Source organism: Drosophila rhopaloa, unplaced genomic scaffold (genome assembly GCF_018152115.1).
Source record: "Drosophila rhopaloa isolate 14029-0021.01 unplaced genomic scaffold, ASM1815211v1 contig_3, whole genome shotgun sequence".
NCBI lineage: Eukaryota > Metazoa > Arthropoda > Insecta > Diptera > Drosophilidae > Drosophila > Drosophila rhopaloa.
The window spans coordinates 19,553,183-19,574,314 of NW_025335123.1; the positions used below are offsets into that span (position 1 = coordinate 19,553,183).

At 40.9% G+C, this 21,132-nt stretch overlaps 1 protein-coding gene across 15 annotated transcripts in view; it reads left to right on the forward strand.

The window, feature by feature from the left end:
• Nucleotides 1-21,132, forward strand: part of LOC108049958 (potassium voltage-gated channel protein Shaker) — a 149,210-nt gene that overhangs the window by 58,788 nt on the left and 69,290 nt on the right. For 4 of the 15 annotated variants that reach the window (XR_001769568.2, XM_017131370.2, XM_017131371.2 and 1 more), the window contains exon 1: nt 1,206-3,714. The exons of 9 other annotated variants lie outside the window; for them this stretch is intronic. Coding sequence is in view for 5 of the 6 variants with exons in the window: in XM_017131370.2 (XP_016986859.1) it covers nt 2,348-3,714 (1,367 nt within the window). In the remaining variant the exon portion in view is untranslated. Of the gene's footprint in view, nt 1-1,205; nt 3,715-17,892; nt 18,683-21,132 lie in introns of those variants that run through there. 2 more of the 15 variants (XM_017131373.2, XM_017131387.2) reach the window with 2 other exon arrangements.

A 21,132-nucleotide genomic window follows, 5' to 3' on the forward strand; every position in this document is an offset into this window, starting at 1 on the left:
CTACCAAAATGACGAACGCGACAACGACAACGACAACGACAACGACAACACAACGACAACACAGCGACAACAGAACGACAGCGACAGTGGCAACGACGACGACACGAAGCCGAATTGAAATGTTGCCCTCGGCTGTCAGACCAGCACTCACACTCATTCACATTCGCACAATGGCGGCCAAGATAATAGGAGTAGAGATAGCAGCATTAGCTGCTGTTAAGATAATTAGTGCATTTCGGACTTATAAATGAGTTAGAATCGACTTTTGCCGAATAAATGATTGAAAATAAGTTACATTTTGGCCTCATCAATAAGTATAAATCAAATATGTTTTGGACTAATTAATGAGACAGAATTGAATATATTTTGATATAAATATATATACAAAATCAAACAGATTAGGAATATTTTACTGGTTCTGAGCTAATATAATTAATAAGAAATTAATAATTTGTTGATCCACTAAATTATGCTACTATTTTAACCACAAGTGTCTACTATCCACTCGTAACTCGGAGTTCACGAGCTTTGGCCTTTGTTGTTCTTGTGAGTTGAGTTAAAGTCGGGCAGCCAGCATATGTATGTGTGTGTGAATGAGTGTGTGTGAGTGCGCCATTGTGTGAGTGTGTGTGTGTTGCCGCCATCTGCAGCATTTAGTTAAGTTAAGCAATGAAGTGAACCCAACTGAACCGAAACTGGCCGAAATTGAAACGACGACAACAGCGATGAGGAATCGTTGCCATGCCTATACTATACAGGATATATATATATGTATAATATTTTTATGTGTGTGTGTGAGGGGTTCAAGTAGTGCTGCTGGCTTAGATTTCTGTTCTTTTTTTTTTTGGATTTTTTTTATTTTTTGGAGCTGTGCTGTTTCTGGCTTTTGGTTCTGGTTTTTGGCGAATAGTTTGTCCCGGCCAGCCAGCCAGGAAGCCAGTTAACAGAGCCTCTCTCTCTCTCTTTCTCTCGCTCTCTCCCCGTCTCTGTCTCTCTGTGTGTCCTGCTCTCTCCCTCAAGCCCTCGAGTGTGTGTGTGTGTGTGTGTGTGTGCGTGTGGAGCAACTTCGTTGTTGCTAGTGGCATTGCTGCTGCCGCTTCTGCCACTGCCACTGCCACTTCTGCTGCTACTGCTGCTGCTGCTGTTGGCTTTTGGCATTGTCAACAACGCGGCACAAAGTTCATACAATTGTGACACGCGGCGCGTTAAGCACGTGGCTCTGACTGATAACACCGAGTGTGTGTTAACACAATAAAACTCAATAAAATCAAATGGAAGTTGAGAGAGAAATGCAGCAAACTCGAATGTATTTTTTAAACAATTTTTTTCGAGTGCCCCCTTTCGGCGGTGTTTTAAGTGCGTGAGATTTGATAAGATGATCGCAAATGACCTCCTGAAACCCTGTCTGTGATTTTTGTTCAAGTGCCGCGGGAGAAAAGTGCGTGGAAAGGCCAGGAAAAACTCGGCGATTAGCTAACGTCTGGTCATAACCATTTACCATTTACAAGTAACCGGAGCAGTGCATTCAACTCCATTTGGATGCAATCCAAGAAAAAAAACATGAATTGTGAAATGTAAAATGTAAAAGGAGGGGTCCTTAAAGAAGTTTAAGCAAACAATCTAACCATGCTATAATATATGTGGAAATTACAAATATGATAAATTAAAATACAGTTTTGAAGTAATAATTTAATATTTCATATATAAAAAGATAAATAGAAAAACATTTAATTCAAGTAAACTTTAATGATGAAGGGAAAAACTAAATTCTAAAAGCACCTTTACTACCATAAATCAAATATAAATCAATAACTTACAAATTTGTAATTCCTAATAAGATAACAAGTTCTTAGCACCTTAACAAGTAAAAGTTCAACATAAATCGGTTATGAAAACACTATTAATAATAAAACGATACATTTAAAGCGCGTGTGTCAAGTATTAAAAACCATTTAATTTTAAACATTTAATAAAATTGTGATATAAAACTAAAGATACATTTAAAGAAAGTAAAAAATTTACATAAAATAAAATCAAAATACCTCATGTAAAAATGTTAATTCGTGTTCAGTATGATTATTAAACTTTTAAGTTGAAAAAACTTATTTCAAAAGGTTCTAAAATACTCTACAAAAAACACTGCAATCAAATAACTAAAATAAACAATAAAATACAATTTCATATACATTATTAAGCCATAATTTACAAATAATGATTCCTTAATATATAACGAAAGTAATAAGCCACCATAAAAAGCGACCAGAAATATTTGCAAATGTTTAAAATGAGTCATAAACATTAGTTTGGAATAGTTTAAAGCCTTAAGAATCACCCAAAAACCACAGCAATGAGCAGCAACAATGGCAACGAACAGCCGCAACAGCAGCAGCAGGCGGAAGCCCCAAGAGCAACAGCAGTTGCAGCTGCAGCAGCAACAACCACTGCCAACACGGAAGCCAATGCAACTGGATCGGGATCCGGATCGCAGAACTTGCGACCTGCAACGGCACCAGCACGCTCCAGCAGCAGCAGCAACAACAACAACAACAATGCCACCAGCAGCACCAGCTTTTACAGGGTCAACCTGAGCAACACGAACGGCAGCAACATCAACAACAACAGCAGCACCAACAGCAGCAACAATCCGAATCTCGCCAGCAATAACAATCACCATGAGATCAGCAGCAACACCACTTTGGTGGTCAACACCAGCAGCACTGCAGCAGCAACAGCAGCACCAGCAGGAACAGGAGCAACTGCAGGAGCAACATCAGCCACCAACAACAACCACATCTATGTGAATCCACATAGTTACGACAGCAGCACCACCGGCAGCGCAAGTGGTTCCACGGCGGTGATGTTGCCCCTGCCCCTCACTCTGCCGCTGAACCTGCCACACCAGCTATTGCCAGCAGCAGCAGGAGCAGCGGCAGCACCATCACTCGAGTCCCACCAGCAACATCCACTGGGCGGCAGCAACACGGGGGCAATCAGCCGAATCGGAACTCTAACTGGAACCGGGACCTCCACATCCACCACCCTGAGCACCCTGAATACATATCTGTTTCCCTGCGGCGCCGATTCCGCCAGCAGTTGCGACCTGGACAGCAACTTCAGCCAGATGCTAGGGGCTGGCAGCGAGGGGGGTGGCAGCAGTTCCCTCAGCCAGACGACTGCGCCGGCGGGAACGGTGGCGGGATTGGGATTGGGGGTCCAGCTGGGACTCGGGTTCATCAACAGCCGGCGGCGCATCAGGCGGCTGTTCGGAGTGGGCGAAGTTGTGCCGGCGGTGGCCACGCCCACACCCTATGCGGCCGCCCTCCGACGGCGCAGTTCGCAGATTGTGCAGATGACCAAAAAGAGAGAGAAGGAACTTGAGGATCTGGAGCAGCAGCAGAGAATAGCCACGGTGGCCTCGGCAAATGCCGCTTTTCTAGAGCGTCGCGAGCAACAGCAGCAGCAGCAGCAACAACAGCAACAACAGCAACATCAGCAACAGCAGCAGCCGCAATATCAGCAACATCTGCAGTTTGCCTTCAATCCCATGCAACCAGAGGCTGGTAAAAAGAAGAAAAAGAAACCACCTGGACCGCCGGCCCACACGAGACAGCAATCATCACGAACCATGGACGATCCCATGATGAATCGACCGCGGAAGGGCACACCTGCTAGTGGCAAGAAAAAGGACAAGGGACCGGAGAACCCCTATGAGAAGTACCCATCACCAAAAATCCAAAAGCACCCACCGCTCTTATGCCTCACCTCTATGAAAACAAATATACAAATATTAATGAAATTTTTGCAGCAAATAAGAGCTTTTCTTACCATTTGATTTAGCGCTGCCATTTATCTGATTTTCTTGCTTGTAATGATTTGAATAAAATGATTAAGAATACCTGCAAATACATTGTATTTTTTAATTAGTTTTGCGTATCGCTTTGCTTATCGCTTTTCAATGCTTTTTCGCCTTGTTGATTCTCCTTGCCCTTAAGCACCTAAACTAAAATATAACTTAAGTCCCGTAAGAAATAGGGGGTGTATTTAGCTAATCTGTATATGTTTATGAAAACTATTAGGTATTTAGTTATAAAATAAGGTTTTTAATATTCTGGAGTGTCGCAGTAATCTTAAACAGGTTGTATGCTAAATGTAATATAAAAATAATATTATTATGACATCTAAAGTCATTAACATACAGATTTTGCTGTTAAATATATTGACAACATATGAAATTATATTATTAATTTAATTGCATGGTAGTTCAAAGTCTAACTAATCTTTTGATACTTTATTTTATACATATTGATGAGAAACTACTTACGCAATCCAATGAGATTACTGTGGCACTTTGATTTTACTCTCCATAAAAATTTAAATGATAAAAGTTCTCCTGCTAATTTTAACGTCCCAACAATTGTGCGCAAGTGCCACATGGGTGTAATCAGCTTGCTTACAGAGATTCTTTCGTCCCACAGGGCGTATGCGTAATGTCCGCAACAGAGGGAATACGCCAAAAAAAGCCCAAACAAAAAAAAGGAATGAAAAATAGTTACTCTTTGGCTTGGGGTCAGAGACAGAGCCAAGTTGCCGCCAAGTCAATGCCCGAAAGTCAGACACAGAAACCGTAAACGAATCCAGAATCTATAACCGAATCTGAATCAACAGACAGTAGACGGCGCCAGCTCCAAACTCCGGCCAAAAAATAGAATAAAGGGAGAATAACTCTGGGAGCAGAAAAAAAACAAGCACTGAAAAGTTTTCGGTTGGCCGGGGAAAGGCGAGAAATAAATGCGTAGTCATCTGTGCGACTAACTGGAGCCGGCATAAGTCAGTGTCCTGCCCAGAATTCGCCATCCCCCGAGTTATCCTGTCTGCCAGGCCGCGTTACGTATACGCCACCGAGGCGGGGGAAATAGTGGCATTTGTGATTTTGGGTTCGTGGCAGAGTCAAAATGACGACGGTTAATTGCCCTAGGTCAGCACAAATCAAAGTTTACTCTCAGCTCAAAACTCAAGGATCTGTGGCAGCTGTTTCCCACTTTTCCCGACGCGTTTGACTGCGAACTTTGGTTTATTTTGTCATATATTTACCGCTTTTATGTAATGCCTTGGCTTTCGGGGGCCTGGAATGGGCTGTGTGGAATTGCTTTAATGTGGCTTGCGTGTCGCTGTGAGCTGTGCCCTTTGTTGCTCTGCTTTTTTGTTCGCCGCTAAAAAGGAATTTATGTCAATGCCAGAAGCGACAAACAACAAACGGCGAAACAGCAACAAGAAAACAATAACAGAAAGCGAATATTATAATGAAAGGGTGGCAGGGGGTGAATCGGGGGGTGGCAATCGGGAGTACTGACTTGGCCCCAAAACATTACTCTGCAGTTTCAGTTAATTGGCAAAGGCACACACATTCGCTCATTTCTGGGGCCTATCCCCCTTTTTAGTGGCCAACACGTGGGCGACAAAAAAGCAAGCACTGCGAGAAAACATCACCGAAACTGGTCTTGGTTGATTCTTTTTTTTAAACTTTATAAACATATTGAAAATATATTTTGAATATGGGAATACCACTTTTTATACCCTTGCAGAGGGTATTATAATTTTGGTCAGAAGTTTGTAACGCAGTGAAGGAGACGTTTCCGACCCTATAAAGTATATATATTCTTGATCAGGATCACCTCCTGAGTTGATATAGCCATGTCCGTCTGTCCGTCTGTCCGTCTGTCCGTCTGTTTCAATACCGTTTGCGAGCTCAGTTTAAAAGCTAGCGATCTGAAACTTTCACACTCGTCCTAAAACATGTGTACGCAGATCAAGTTTGAAAATCGCCCCGATCGGACGTCTATATCCTATGGCTCCCATAGGAACAATCGGATATATCTTTCAAGAATTGATGATATTTCGCGCAGTGTAAAAGCTATTGACATGAATCTTTCCAAATCGTATTTTTTTATGCATACCTTGATCAGGGTAAAAGCGCGTGGCGATCGGACGTCTATATCCTATAGCTCCCATAGGAACAATCGGATATAACTTTCAAGAATGGAAGATATTTCGCGCAGTGTAAAAGCTATTAACATAAATCTTTCCAAATCTTATTTTTTTATGCATACCTTGATCAGGGTAAAAGCGCTTGGCGATCGGACGTCTATATCCTATAGCTCCCATAGGAACAATACGGTGAAATCGGTTAAAATTTAATGATTTTTAGGATATTTCGCACAGTATATAAGCAATTGACATGAATCTTTCCAAATCGTATTTTTTTATGCATACCTTGATTAGGGTAAAAGCACGTGACGATCGGACGTCTATATCCTACAGCTCCCATAGGAACAACAGGGTGAAATCGGTCCAAATTTGTTGGTTTTCTGAATTTTTCGCGTAGTGTGTAAGCTACTGACATACATTTTTCCAAGTCTTATTTATTTACGCATATCTTGATTAGGGTAAAAGCGCTTGCCGATCGGACGTCTATTTCTTATAGCTTCCGTAGGAAAAATAGTTAAAGGCTGCGAAAGTATCCCTTTTTTTCCATTTTTATGTGACATTTTTGCAGTATAAAAGCAATTGACATCAAACGACGCAAATCTAGTTTATTTATGTATATCTTATTCCTTTCGCTACTTTTTCAGTTTTAGCAACTTCGGCAAAGTCTGCAAGGGTATTAAAACTTCGGCTTGCCGAAGTTAGCTTCCGTCCTCGTTTCTATTTATTAGCAATGTTTTTATTAAGCCTCACTAAATTGCAAGTTTGATGTTGCAGTAACTCTGTAATCAGACCGTTTCTTAAGAATGCTTATAAATGTTTGGTGTTTCTGTGACAAACAGTTTTTTATCTATGTTTTTTATGTTCTTCCATGCTTTTAATGTAGATCGATTGGAGCAAGTAAACTTTAAATAAATATATTTTATTAAAAGGAGCAAGGGACAGTTTTGAAGATAACAACAAATTTGTATATATATATATTTATATAGATATTGATATGTTTACAACTTAATTGCTTTAAAAAACATCTTTCAAATATTATTGAAAAATGTTGTTGAACATTTTTTTTTGTTTTTACAAGTAGCACAATAAATTATAAGCTTATTTTTAAGACTCATGACAAAGCTTACCCCAGTTTTTAAATATTTTCTCGCGGTGTACCGACAGAGTGATGTCGGTGTGGGGAAGAGTAAGAGCGAGAACACGCGACGCCAGAGCTGCGACATGTAGCCGCCATTTAAATTGCCCGGCAAGGCGACCTCGCCACCCCCGCCGGCCACCCCCTGGCCACCCACCACCCACTAGTCCGCCAATTCTACCACCACCCCTCCCCCCCTCTGCGTCTGCCCCAAACGTGGGAACAGACCCGGAATGAGACATGTTGCCCTTGATTTGTGTGCACGGCATGTGGCGGCGTGTTGACTATTTGCATTGCATGTCCCCCTCACACACATGCGGCTTTCTTTTTCTCTCAGTGTGCGTGTGTGTAAGTGTGTGTGGGAGCGCGTGTGTGTGTGTCCAATAATTTCGTAACATGGCCTTTGTGGCGATCCTTGCACAGCGATAAGCGAACTGGGAGGCGAACTCATTGAGTTGGCCACTCGCAACTTATTTTTTTTCTCCCCATTTTTTTTTTTTGGGCCAAGTGTAAAGGCCTTTTGCGAGGACAAAGCAATATCATTCGACCCACTGCAATTGACTCTGTGAGTGGGTCCAATGCCAAGTGATTTGCATTTTTATTTGTGATTGCTTATGCCTTCGCCTAATGACGGGGTAATTATTAATTATTCGATGCCAGTTGTGCTCAATTGTTCCTATTTTTTTTGCTGAATAACTCTCTGGCGATTCCAAGGAAATGGAATAGGTGCCTAGAGTTATGCAATTAAATAGCATTAACTGGCGCATAATGGACAAAATGGTTTTTCTATGCTCAAATGCAATACAATGATGGATGACCTATATGCTTTAAGAAAATATATTTAATTTCTATAAATAAACATAAACATTGATTTTATATAATATGTAATAAAGGCTTCTTCTCTATTTCTAAAAAGATTAGTTATAGTTTAACCATCATGCTTCTAAAATGTTATTATATAATCCCAAAAAATTATACGTGATTTCATTCATGCTTTAAGTGCATATAAATATAAATTTTATAACTTGACAGCAGCATAGTATATTCTGTAAGCCAAATAAGACATCAAGAAACTCAGTGAATTGGTTTTATATATTTGTTTTAAAATGTCGCAGACTTAAGTATAAAACGTTAAACACAATTAAAATATTTGTTTAAATCTAAAATTGCTACGATAAATTTATAACTGAGTAAAGTACTAGAATTACCAACAGGGTAAATAAAATAATTAAATTAATTACAAATGAAGAATGTCCAAGAAGTTTGAAAGTATGCGGGAGTGTTATTTAATTAATCTAATTGCCTTGTCAAGTGTTTACCGGCTGGTCCAGCTAATTTTTTGGCTGTGAAAACCTATTCAAATTTCCACCGCCTTTTTGCTCAGAAAAAGGGCGCAGAAAAGTAGGCTACGAAAAAGGTTCACTTACAAACTGCAGTAGGAAGAATCGCGTCTCGTCTCGCACACAGCCTTACCGCAAGGGCCACCAATTAGTGGAGGCACCAGTGGCAAATATACCACCCCACCCCACCCTGCCCCTCCCCCTGCCCACCCTGCGGTAGCGACCTTGAACTCGCCGGCAAATCGAAGCACGAAACGAACACAAAGCGAATGAAAGTAAAAGTTGCACGTGCTTCGTCTTCTGCGGCTTCTGGTTGTGCTTCGCCTTCCAGCTTTTCCTGCCTGCTACTTGCGGCAGCTGCATGCATAATGTGAAAAGCCAGCACCCAACACACCCACCACCACCCCCCCTTTGGCGCGAAGGTCGCCACTGCAGGCTATAGATGGCTAAAAAAAATCCATTAGGCCCTGTTGATGAGCGTAGACCCCACCAGTCTCGAGAAACTGACGTCACCGAAGTCCCAGACCTGACTTTCTCACCTTTCTCACCTGGGTCTTTGTCTTTACGCCCTGCATTTACTTATTTATTGAGCGCTGCGACAAAAATTTGCAAGAAATAGGTGTACACGGGTGTGCATATGTGTGTGTGTGTGTGGGGATATAGGGATATAAAAAAAAAAAGGGGGCGGGTCGAAGTGACGACGTCAGCAGCGATTTATTTCGCGACAGTTTGTCGTTCATCTTTTTTTACGACCACCGACTTTCAGATTGCTGTTGTCATTTATTTGCCGTCATAAACTTTCAATGGAATCACGCAAGCGATTTTTGCCAACTTTTCTCCTACTTATCCTTCGCCACCGCCGCCCGCTGCTTTCTTTTATTGTTCCGCATATATGACAACATGTGACAGCGACAGCAGGCTTATATTCCAGCCCCCCTCCCCCCATTTTTCCATTTCCCATTTCTCTATTTTCCGGGCTCCCCCATTCCGCCTTAAGGTCTTCTTAAAGCGAAAGGGGACGCATTTTTGGCTCTCAACCCTTCTTTTTTGGATTAATTTCCCAAGCAGACTTTAAATTTCTGTGTGATGTTTTGCATGTTTGACACCGAAATGGGGAGAAAAGCGAGCAGAAGGCGAAATGGAGCCAAAAGGCGAACAATAAGCAAATTGGCCAAAGGGCGAACGGCAACAACAGCAATCAACAGCAATGGCAATAACATGGCAGTTCCGATCTAGAGCGAATCGGTTGTGCCCTGACTTTGGGTACTCCTCTTTCACTTATCAAATAGAGAATTCATTTGCAGGTATCAATATTTATCTTTCAACAGAAATTATAATGTTTTCACAGATTTTTCGCACATTCAAGTGTGCATTCAACCTGTAATCCTCAGTTTTAAACACCAATAGCTTCATATTACTTAAATTTAAATCAAAAAGAAACAAGAACTCATTTGAAAACCTTCCTTAAAGACAAAAATGTATATTATTATATACATTTTTATTTATTTATTATCACTTTAAGTGGCCAGAAAATCCTAGCAAGTTTAAACCATTTATATAAATGTAAATTTTAAGCTTGTAATGATAATTTTTAAAACCAAAAAGTCCATAAAATGTTTTTTTTTTGTACCATTTTGAGCTACAGTAAAGTTTTTCGTACTGTATAACTAAGCACTGTTATCTGATGTATATTTATCCTAAAACCAATATAGACTTTTTCGTGCTACTTTCTTTTTAACAAATATCTAAAAGAGTAAAGTCATTTCAAAATGTCTATATAATTCATACAAAAATTATTTTAAATGTGCTTAGTTAATGTTTGTTTTTAAGGCAACTTAAAAGATGTGAGGGCTTTGCTCTAGTCGTGGCGCTTGGTACTCTTGATATGGCCTGCTGTTTTTTTCCTCCGCTTGTGTGTTCTTGCCCTGTATAAATAACATTTTTGTCAAGCGCCTCGTATGACAAAGTGTCAGCTATAAATGTGTTGGACACACACTAAGGCGGGCACTCGCTCATGAATACATATATGGCTAGGCCTATTGGGCACTCAAGTGGCTGCAATTGCTGGTGTTGCTGTTGCAGTTCAAATGGCAACAGCAACAGCAACAGCAATAGCAATAGCAATAGCAACAACTGCAGCAGCAACAGCAACACAAGCAGCAACAGCAACAATTGCCGCAGCTGCTGTTGCCGTTGGCGTCGCTGCTTTCGGTGTCTCCAATGTCTTTGATTGTTGTCGTTGTGGCAAAGGTGTTGTTGCTGTTGCCGCTGCTGATATTGCTGCTAATGTTGTTGTGCTTGGTGTTCTTGCTGTTGTTGTTGCCACTGCCTTTCGCCAGTTGGATGCCCAAAAATTTTGTGGCGTCTGCGTTGCCCTTTTGCACTTGTTGTTGCTAGTGTGATTTTTGAAATTTTTACTGCCTAGTCGTTTGGTGTTGTTGCTACTGCCACTGCAACTGCTGCTGCTGCTGCTGCTACTGCTGCTGTGGCGACAAATATTTTTGTTGCCTGGCGTTTGAATTGAGTCTGCCCTTTTGTATTTGTTATTTTTGCCAATTCCATTTTTTTTTTTTTTTCGGCAGTCAGGCAAAACATTTTCGGTTCTGGGTTTCTGGTTTTCGGTTTTTCGGCCTGATGTTGCTGCCGTTGCAGTTGCAGTTGCACTCGGCGCGGAAAGCGGAAGCGTTGCCTGCTCCTCGCTCGATGCGGATAAAATTTATTTTTTGGCTTGCCATTTTGTGATCAGCCAGCTGAGAAGTGTGTGATCCACGATCCTTGGTCCTCGCCGCCGGGATCGTCGCGTGTGTGTTGCTGCCTTGGCAGGATAATGGCCTTCGACGGCTTCAGGCCGAGCAAAACGCATTCTGGCCGGCCAGCGGATTGCCGTTTTCTTTTTGTTCAAGTTTTTCACATTTTTTTCACGTGATTTGTGCCTGTGCCTTGTGGTTAAGTGGAGTTGCAACAGCAGCAGCAACATCAGCAGCAGCAGCAGCAGTAGCCGTTACAGCAACAGCTACATCGCCAGCTGCTCCAGGATGTTCGTTGTCCATGCCATCAAGGATGAGATCGAAAAAATGTAAATATGCCGGGATGTGCCCTCTTTTTATTGCAGTTCGCTTTCTCGGGTTTCACGCATTGATTTTTTTCGTTTCTCGCTACCCCCAACACTTCTGCCAGCCATCAGATAAAATTAAAAATTAAAAATTTATTGGCTTAAACAAAGGGAGAAAGCAGTAGCACAGCTCAATTATGCAGAACTCCTTGATTTGATTTGATTTGACTTCGACAAAATGTTGCACGGAGCAGTGGGTAAGGGGCGAGGGGCAAGGGGCAAGGGGCTTTCCCAGTAGCTTTTTCCTGCTCGGAAAATCAATTGATACGCAAATTCCGCCCCTTCACCTCCCGACATGCTTGTGTGCGGTGACCCAGCCAAAAATAAACTTCATTGACCGCTTCCACTTTGCTTTGACGCTAGTTTTTTTAAATGTCTGTCGTTTGAGGGAACTCCCAAAGAAAAAATGCAAGTTCTGGCCAATAAAAATGAGGCTTACATTATTCCACTTGAGAAAGTGTAATATATGGAGCAAAATAAGCAGAACAATGCAGCAGAAATAAATCACAAGAGGTTTTAAGTCATAAGGAAAGCTGTGAAAAATGGTAAATTCTTTGCGTAGATTAAAAAGTATCACAAAATATTCTACACTTCAGTCTTAGTAACTTTTTGTCGCACTCCTAAAATAATCCTACATAAGTGAATTCAAAAGGACTGTTTTTTATATTTATTTACAATTGTGTTGTGTATTTAAGCTGTTGGATCAAAAAAATATGTGGGTCAAGAAGATTTCTTTGTGCATTATTCTTACTACAAGTAAAAAATTCGGGTTATCTAAGAAAAAAGTTTCAGGGCCTCAAAATGAGATGTGATGTACGAAATGGCCAGAAGTCATGTTTGTGTGCGCTGTATTTATTTATCGATAAAGTAAATCCATATTTTCCGTCCATTGAATAACATATCATTTTCCATTATTATTTTCTGCTTGTGTGGCCCTCTTCTGCTCCCGCAATCGCAAGTCAATCGAGTTGATTGATGAACCCACCGATGGCCACCGACCAATCAATGTCAATCGCTCATCCTTCGTCCTTTCCCAGTACTTGCTTTATTTTTTCTCCTGGCCAACTTCCGCTTCCTTATCTTCCCCTCTGCCTATCTCCGTGTGTCATGTTTCTGCTCCTTCTTGCCGTCTGTCTTGATATCTCCTTCGACTTCTGCTCCGATAACCAAGTTTAAACGTCATTAGAACACTTTGCGTGCCATGTTTGCTACCATCACACACCTTCCATCTCGCCACTGTGAAAAACAATTTCCTATTTAAAGTTGGAACGAGTTTTCCTAAATTTATATATGTGAAAACTTTGATTGCAATGCATCAAAATAAAACTATATACTTAAAAATAGTTAACTTGATAATAAATATTAAAACCTTAAAAACAATAATATACATAAGAAAGAAATTTATAGTATCCCTTTTCTGTTAATTACCATTTCTCAATATTTAAAAAACTAAACCCATTTTATCGATGAGTTCAAAACCTCTAATTAAATGAAATTAATGTTGTAAATACTGATATTATCACTACTGGAGTGTTCTAATTACAATGAAAACTATAATTTTTGTTTGTCAGCTCAAAAATCTTTTTGGTGTTGAATATTGGCCACGTTTCCTGTTTTTTTTCGAGTGCAACTTTTTTGTACCTCCTACATTTTTGCAGCGTTCTAGTTCCTCTTTTGGTTTCGGTTTCGTTTGCTTTTTGTATTGTTTCTGTTTTTGTTTGTTTGTTGTCTGTGGCATTTGGCGCTAGTCTGGCGGCCTTTGCCACCTCAGTCAGTCCGTCAGTCAGCCATATCCCCCCAAGCCCCCCTGCCCCCTGACCAGCATACGTTGCCTGTATCTTGGCGGCTATATTGTCTTGCACTTTTGACTAAGCCTCAAGTCGGGCTAAACGCTAAACGCTAAATGCATATCTCTGTGCCAGAATGTGGAACAGTTGGCTATAATTACACACACACCTCGCTGTCTCTGTCGCTCTCGCCGCATAAAAGTAAAAAAGTAACTGAATTTGGTAGCCCCGATCACCTTTCACCTGCCGCCCGGTGAAAGTCGGGTGAAAGTGGGCTGACAGGTGGCAGCGGGCAAGGGGGCGGAAAATGTGTGAGGGGGGGTGTTTCCGGTGGCGCCAAAGAAACGTTTAACGTTTTATTCCCATTCTCATTTTCGCCAGTTTCATTTGCATTGTTTGCCACCGCTCCAAAGTCCTTCCACAGTTTTAGTAATCAATTTTTGTTCTTGCTTTTGTTGCACCCAAATGCTGTCGCTATCGATGTGTCTCTGTGTGTGTGTGAGTGTGTGTGTGTCTGTGTGTGTGTGAGTGTTTGTGTGGGTGTCGCTGTATTTGTGTGCGTGCTGGGGGAAAACTGGTGAAAATGTGGCATCGATACAGCCAGTTGCATAAACGTCGCAGTCGCACGCGGAACCAGTCGAGAGTATTGCAATCGCATTAAAGCCCAATTTTCGTTGTTTTTTTTTTTGTATCGAGCAGCCGCAGCACTTCAATTACATAAATCCTGCGTATCCTGCGAGCAGTCCTTGAAAATGGCATCCGATTCACAAGTTCTTCGCTCACTTTCACAAAAGCCCGTGTGCCATCTTACTCAAAGGAAATGAAATAACAAACAAAAACGTGATGCTGCTGCACTCTCAATCGCTCCGTCTCACATTCCTGCTATGCTCGCTCTCTTTCTTCTTTGTATCTGTGTGTGTGTGTGTGTGTGTCCCACTCTCTCTTTCTCTTTCGCTGGCCCTCTCTTTCGGGCATTTGCCAGGGAAACGTTTTGGCAAAATGTGAAACATGAAGATTGGACTTTTCTTCTAGCCGCTTTCCTTTTTGTTGTCATGCTGCATTGAGTTTCCATTCGCCAGCTGCCATTAACATTACCGTTAGCATCGGGCATCAAGTGTTATCTTCGCTTTTTTTTCGAGTGTACTTGGGTTAAAACGAAACTCAATTTTCCTGATGTTCGTGATTTTTCTACATTTTTTTCTGTGATTTTTCCGATTTTTTTCTGTGACTCTTGTGAAGTTGGGAAATTTTATCCGAATCTTCGGTTTCCACATTGCGGATAAATTTCGGTTTGTTTGCCTTCGAGCTGCGCGTAATTTTTGTATATGTGTATATAACAATGAATAAGTGCCATGCGGTTTATCGAAGCTATTAAAAATAGATTTTGTGACTACCAATTTGTAGATATGACCATCTGCGGAGCGGGATTGGAAATTGTTCGTGTTTTCTATATATAATATAAATTAAATATACAACAACAGATTTATTACGAACCTTGTCCTTCTAAATATTTTTAAGTTTAATGTTGCATAGATATATGTTTAAATTGGATATGTTTTCTTAGCTCGTAATTTCAAATTATATTCAATTTTTGAAAAGACTATTTCTTATTCTCCTATGAAAACTTATCATCAAAAAGTAGATTTTAATAATTCATATTATTAATTCTATTTTTCATACGTATGATTTTTTTTATTATAATTGTTTTATAATTGAATAGTTTATCTTGTTTGCTGCTTAAATTGTTAGGATTTTAAGGAAATATTATTATACAATTTAGATATTTCAATCATATCTTTGTAAATACTTTTGTTTCATAGTCTCAAGAATAATTAATGGCCTCCCAAAAAGCAAATAACTTTATATTTAGTTTTGCCTCTCCGAAAAAGATGTGATTTATTATTTTAATTGCTGAAAGTATAGTTTGCCATAAAGAAACATACAAGCTAAACGTATAAATAATAGTTCGTGTTATTTGTTTCGTATCTAATTGGATTTACGTTAGGTTTATTAGTTTTGGTATATGAGATTTTATGTTTGGTTTTCAACGGTTCAAAAAGTAGGAATATTTATTGCTTTAGTTGCAAAAATTTGAATATCTGTGGTATATATATTGTTTTTCTGGCAAGACTTAAGAAGTGTCAGCTATCTTGTGCTGCTACAAGATTCGAGTGCGTAAAGTTATGGCTTTTAAGTAAATCTTTTTCTTGATTGTTTTATTTTCCAACTGTTTTTATATTAGTAGATATGCAAGTCGAGCATATTTGCATTACATTTGCTTTGGCCTTTTGAGGACTGATGTTGTTGATCTTCTGAGCTCTATATTATTTGTTTGCTTGCCAGTTGCAGCACAATTTGCCTAGCTTAATTGAAACAAAGAGTTAACTCAGTTCAACACTCTGACGCAGGGTCAAATGCTGTCCGAAGCGTATTAACCGTAAAAGCTTTTCATAGTCCTTCTCTTACTACGCTACGTTGGGTCCAAACACCGCCCACTTTTCGGCCCGCTTTTCCACCCCTAAACCCCCACCCCCACCCCTCTCACCTTGCAGTTTACCGTTTTACTCGCTTTCCGATGTCAGTGTGTCAGTGTTACAGTGCCAAAGCCGGGTCCATGTCCGTGTTTTTGTGCTGCTGTCTGTGTCCGTAAGATGCCGACATTCCACGAAGCCTTTCTCCCGCATTCCCCCCCTTCTCTCCATCTCTGTCTCTCTCTCTTTCTCTCTCTCTTTCTCCATTTTTGTGCTGCTGGGGAAACGATTTGGCAATTGGAACACGACGGCACATTCACATTTTGCTACGCGTTCATTTCGCGGCATTTTCGTTACGTATACGCAATGTGAGCCAAAGGTGAAGGGAACAAATTGTTCAATTTTGGGCGGAAAAATGGCAAAAAAAAAATAAAAGGAGTTCCTAATAACGAACAAGTCTATTAGTATATTGGTATATGTGTGGTATTTATACATGAGTTGTTTCTTTGCCAGTGATTGTATATGTGCTCACTAGTTAACTTCCTTCAATGGCCCGGTGTTTCCTTTATTTTCCCTGTCTCCAGCCAAATGTAAACAAATTTCAATAATGGAAAAAAAATGTGAGAAAGGAAAACTGTGTGTCTATATGTGTGTGTGTGCGTGTGTGTGTGTGTGTGGGTCAGGCGCATGTCTGCAGCAGAAGAAGAAGAGCGAATAAAGCAGCTGTGCGAAGCTCTCGTTTTATTTACATTTATTAATATTTCCTTCTTCAGTTTTTTATTATCACTCTGTGACTGTTTGTCTCCGAGTGTGCGGTTTTGCTCTGGGGAATTGTTGCGTCGCCATGGCGTATGCGTAATATTTTGTTTTGTAATTATATGCGCGGCGGGCAAACGAAAATTTGTGTTTAATTAATTAATTGAAGCGCAGCAGCAGCAGCAGCAGCAGCAGCAGCAGTAGCAGTAGCAACAACGACCAGTGACAGTGGCGAGCGTTTTTAGTTGACCGCGTGGCGCCAACTGGAGCGCAACTCAACGGCAGCTCCCCCGAAAATCGTTGTTTTTTCTTGTGTTTTTTTTTCGGTTTCCCCCCGATTTTTATGGGACCACATACATATATGTACCGCTCTATATATGACTTTTTTTTCCTGGTGCCCAGACCTAAAAACAGCTGCTTGCCGCACAGCTGTGTGTGTGAGTGAGTGCGTGTGTGTGTGTGTGTCTTGGTGGAAACGAGATGGTCATATATAAATAGAATATTCTTTTTTGGCCTGCATCCGCCAAGCAACGACCTTGGCGCCCAAAAAAAAATACAAAAACGAAACGAAATGAAATGAAACACGCAGCGGCAAATGATAAATAACGAAAGCCAAGTGAAATTATAAATAACAACTTCCTTTTTTTTCGGTGCCCCCATAAGTAGGCAATACTTTTGGCCCAACAAAGTGCATTCACATACACAACCATTGAATAAATAAGTAAACGACAATTGGCAGCAACATGTGGCCAAACCGCAATGCCAATGCCACTAAAATGTAATTACAACTGGAAAACCAAACCGGCAATGAAAATGAAAAACCACAATGAATCAACGACAGTTCTCGATGAGCATAAAAGCAACAAATAACTACAATTAAAAGTGCAATGATAATTTAGTCCGATTGTATTGAGTTTGTGGGGGCCACCTTTGGTGTCGATCATCTTGGCGATTGCACTTTCAATCTTTAAATGTAGTAGCTCAGGAGAAAGTTTGATTTATGAATAAGCTATAGTTTTTTCTTGAAAATTTCCGTATTACAAAATATGTGGTCTCTTTTTAAACAAAACATTTTTTGAACTTACTTGTATATGTCTTTATCTAAAGTTAATTCTTACATTACAAAAATTAATTAGAATAGAACAGTTTTCGCTATCTGAACTTAAAGATATTATTTACTGTCTGTAAATTTGTAAGCTCAAATTTACATAAAGTTCATTAAACATATCCAATAAATGAGCTTGATATTTTTTAAATTTCTCTAGGATTTCTTAACATGTTTTTTTTTTCAAAGTTCTTAAAAAAGCAGATACAATAAAAAAAGCTGTACATTAAATATTAGCATGATTAATTTTGTTATTTTGAAAGACCCCTGATTTCTATAGACTAAGGATCAATAGAAAATATTGCTTAAATTCGCCACATTTTCGAACTACGATCTGTTGAAAGAGATCCATAATTATTCTGTAACTCTGTTGTACCTAGTGCGCCCTGCAATGCGCCTAGATGATCGGCCAGGGCCCCTACTCGATCGATTCGCTAGGCAGACCCAACAGAAAGTGACCAAATAAATTGATACCAAATGCCGATCTGCAAATGGCAACCAAAGCAGACGCAGCACAGACAACAAACGGAGCCCGAGTTCCGCCCACGCAACCGCTTCCAGTACGAGTGCCAGTTCTTGTTCGTCCAGCAGCAGTGGCAGCCGTGGTGACTACAGTGAGGCAGAGCTAACAGCGACGCGCGATCCAGCGGGAGATCTTCGGCGCCCGAGGGGCCAGGAGAGGCCAGGAGGTGGCCGTCATGCAGCTGCAGGCGGCCGGGGCCCAATTGACCAGCAGCTGCATTTAGCTCACCCATAGAATACACCGGCACACACTCACAGTCACTAGTACACTGCCACACTACCACTCAGTCAGACACGCACACAGACACACGCACACACACACAAACACACACAGACAAACAGACAGATCAATACATTGGCAAGGATTCGGTAGTGAGCTCATCGAAGCAGAACCAGAAGTAAAACCAGACCCTGAAAACGAAACGTAAACTGAAACCGAAACCATGCAGATGATACTTGTTGCTGGCGGGTAAGTGAAAAGCCAAGCCCCACCTTCCTCCACCTCCGATTATCCCTCCGAAACCCCCTCAACCCCTCACCCCCACCCTCGATGTGATATGTGTGCCTCTGTGTGTGCGTGTGTATTCGGAACTACTCGTACTAACTGCAAATACCTGAGACTGTGTATGTAACCCCCGTGTATCTATCAAAACTATCTGTAACTATATCTGTGCTAACGAGTGTACTATACTACGATCTAGCTGAGGCAGTCTATACAAATATGCTATGTCTCTCTCTACATACCTGTATACCATATATCTCCGTACTGTGCTTATTGTTTCGCCTTATTTGCCCGCCCAATGCCTTTGCTTGGCACTTGTATCTAGCATTTATATTTAGTTATCATATCTCGTAACTCTCGTATTGTGTACTAAGTATAGCTTTTGTCTCTCGTCGAACAAATGCGCAATTAAATTCCTTTCTAACATATGTCTTTCTTTGTTCTCCTATTTGCAATACTCCACGCTTGCTACGATGACCAAACTCGATGTGTCTCAATATCTTCATAATGCAGGTAAGTGACAAAATAGTAGTATTTTATCGGATATGAAATATGTGTAATGCTGGAAAACAAAATAAATAGGCAGGTTAATCTACATTATTTTAAAATAGTTTATTCTCCATTTCATGGTACCCCTTAGAAAAAATAATTTGGCCAAAATCAGGTAGATTTTTCGGTTTCCTAATCCAAGCCCTAGAAATCGTATCTTGGAATGTCATACCTTGTTGAATTCGTTATAAAATTTTCAATTAAGATGTATTCACAGAAAAAATGTCGTAAAAAAATTTGTTGTGGCTAAAAAACATTAGGAAAAATATTTTCGCCGAAATCCGGAAAATGCTGCTCAATTTTTCGGTTTTTTAATCAAAACCCTAGGAAATAGTGGACGTATGTTGAAATGTCATACCTCGTTGAATTCGTTATAAAATTTTAAATCAAGCTGTATTCACAGAAAAAAATGTGTTTTTTCAGCTCGATTTTCCGTTTTTAATTGGTCTCAAACTCAGGAGAACCACAATTTTATGGAATAGTTCATTTCATCTATTTGACGGTTAATTTTATTAATATGTTATTCTATTTAAATGGTTTTTACATAAAGGACACAATCAGTACCAGGTTTGGGTTTCAAATAAGAAACCCATTTAAGTAAGGACACTGAAGCTTAAAGCTTTCATTGGACGTAGAGCTTGGAAACTTAGCTCGAACCCGGCTTATTCGATTGAAGAAAACTTTTGAAAAGCTTTTACGCTGGCCAAAACGTGTAACAATCCAAACTTTTAATAAACGGAAAGGCGAGCTTAAAGCTGCGCTCTAGCCAGCTTTCTCTGTCCTTTCCCTTCCACCTTTCCTTTCTGAACTTTCTCATGCTTTGTTTGCGCGCGCGTTTGTGTGCGTGAATGTGCCATGTGTTTATTTATTAATAATTGCATTACTCATACGCCACGCTGTCCCAAGCTGGAAGCAAAGCGTTCAAGTGCACACGTGACACGTATATGCCAGTGTATGTGTGCATTACTGGGAGCCAGTGTGTGCGTGTGTGTGTGTGTGTGTGAGTGCAGTTATTCGCATTATTATAATCAAGTGGAGCCCAACAATGGGAGGCGATGGAATAGGCCGAGGGAGCATAACGAGCCCGGCGGCGTTTTAAAGCACACATTAATAATGGAGCAGCACACCTTGCTACCAGATGATGGGGAGATGGGGTTATGGGGCTATGGCTTTTGTGGTTTCTCCTTCGATTCGATTTTCACTTGCTCTCCGGTCTGTGCACGAAACATGGGTATGTGTGAGTATGTTTGGTTCATTTACAGTTTTCACCTAGTTTTCATGTTTTGGTTGTTTTGCCATTGGCCGCCGCCTCAGCGGCCCCAAGCGGCATTCGCTTTGTTTGACACCCCGTCCGTCGACTGCTGGCCCCGCATTCACCATTTCCAGCGGCCGGTGCCCGAGTGTCGCCAGTGTAGCCAGTTTAGCCAGTGTCCCTGTGTCCCTGGTTCCCGCTCTTCTTGCTCAGCCATGTTCACTCAGGCTACTCTTTGCCTTTGTTGTTGTGGCTGCTTTGTTGTTTTCCCATTTCTTTTTTTTTTTTTTGTTTTTGGGGTATGCCTTTGGTCCCTGTGTTCGTGCCAAGTGGCACTAAAACTATTTGCCTTTTGCCCAGTTTTTCGTATGCCTGCTGCCCGTTTGGCCAGCGGGAACAGGAGCGGTACCTGCCACACACAGCACATCACACGGCACATATAGCACATGCCACACACACACACACACACACATAGAGGGCTCAACACGCAACACGCAGAGGCGCCAGCGGAGTCGGAGTGCAGCTCTGGGAAACTCCATGCCATCCATATCCATCCGATCCAAAGGAGTCGGAGTCGGAGTCGAAGTCGGAGCCAATGCAGCAAATCGCACGTGCT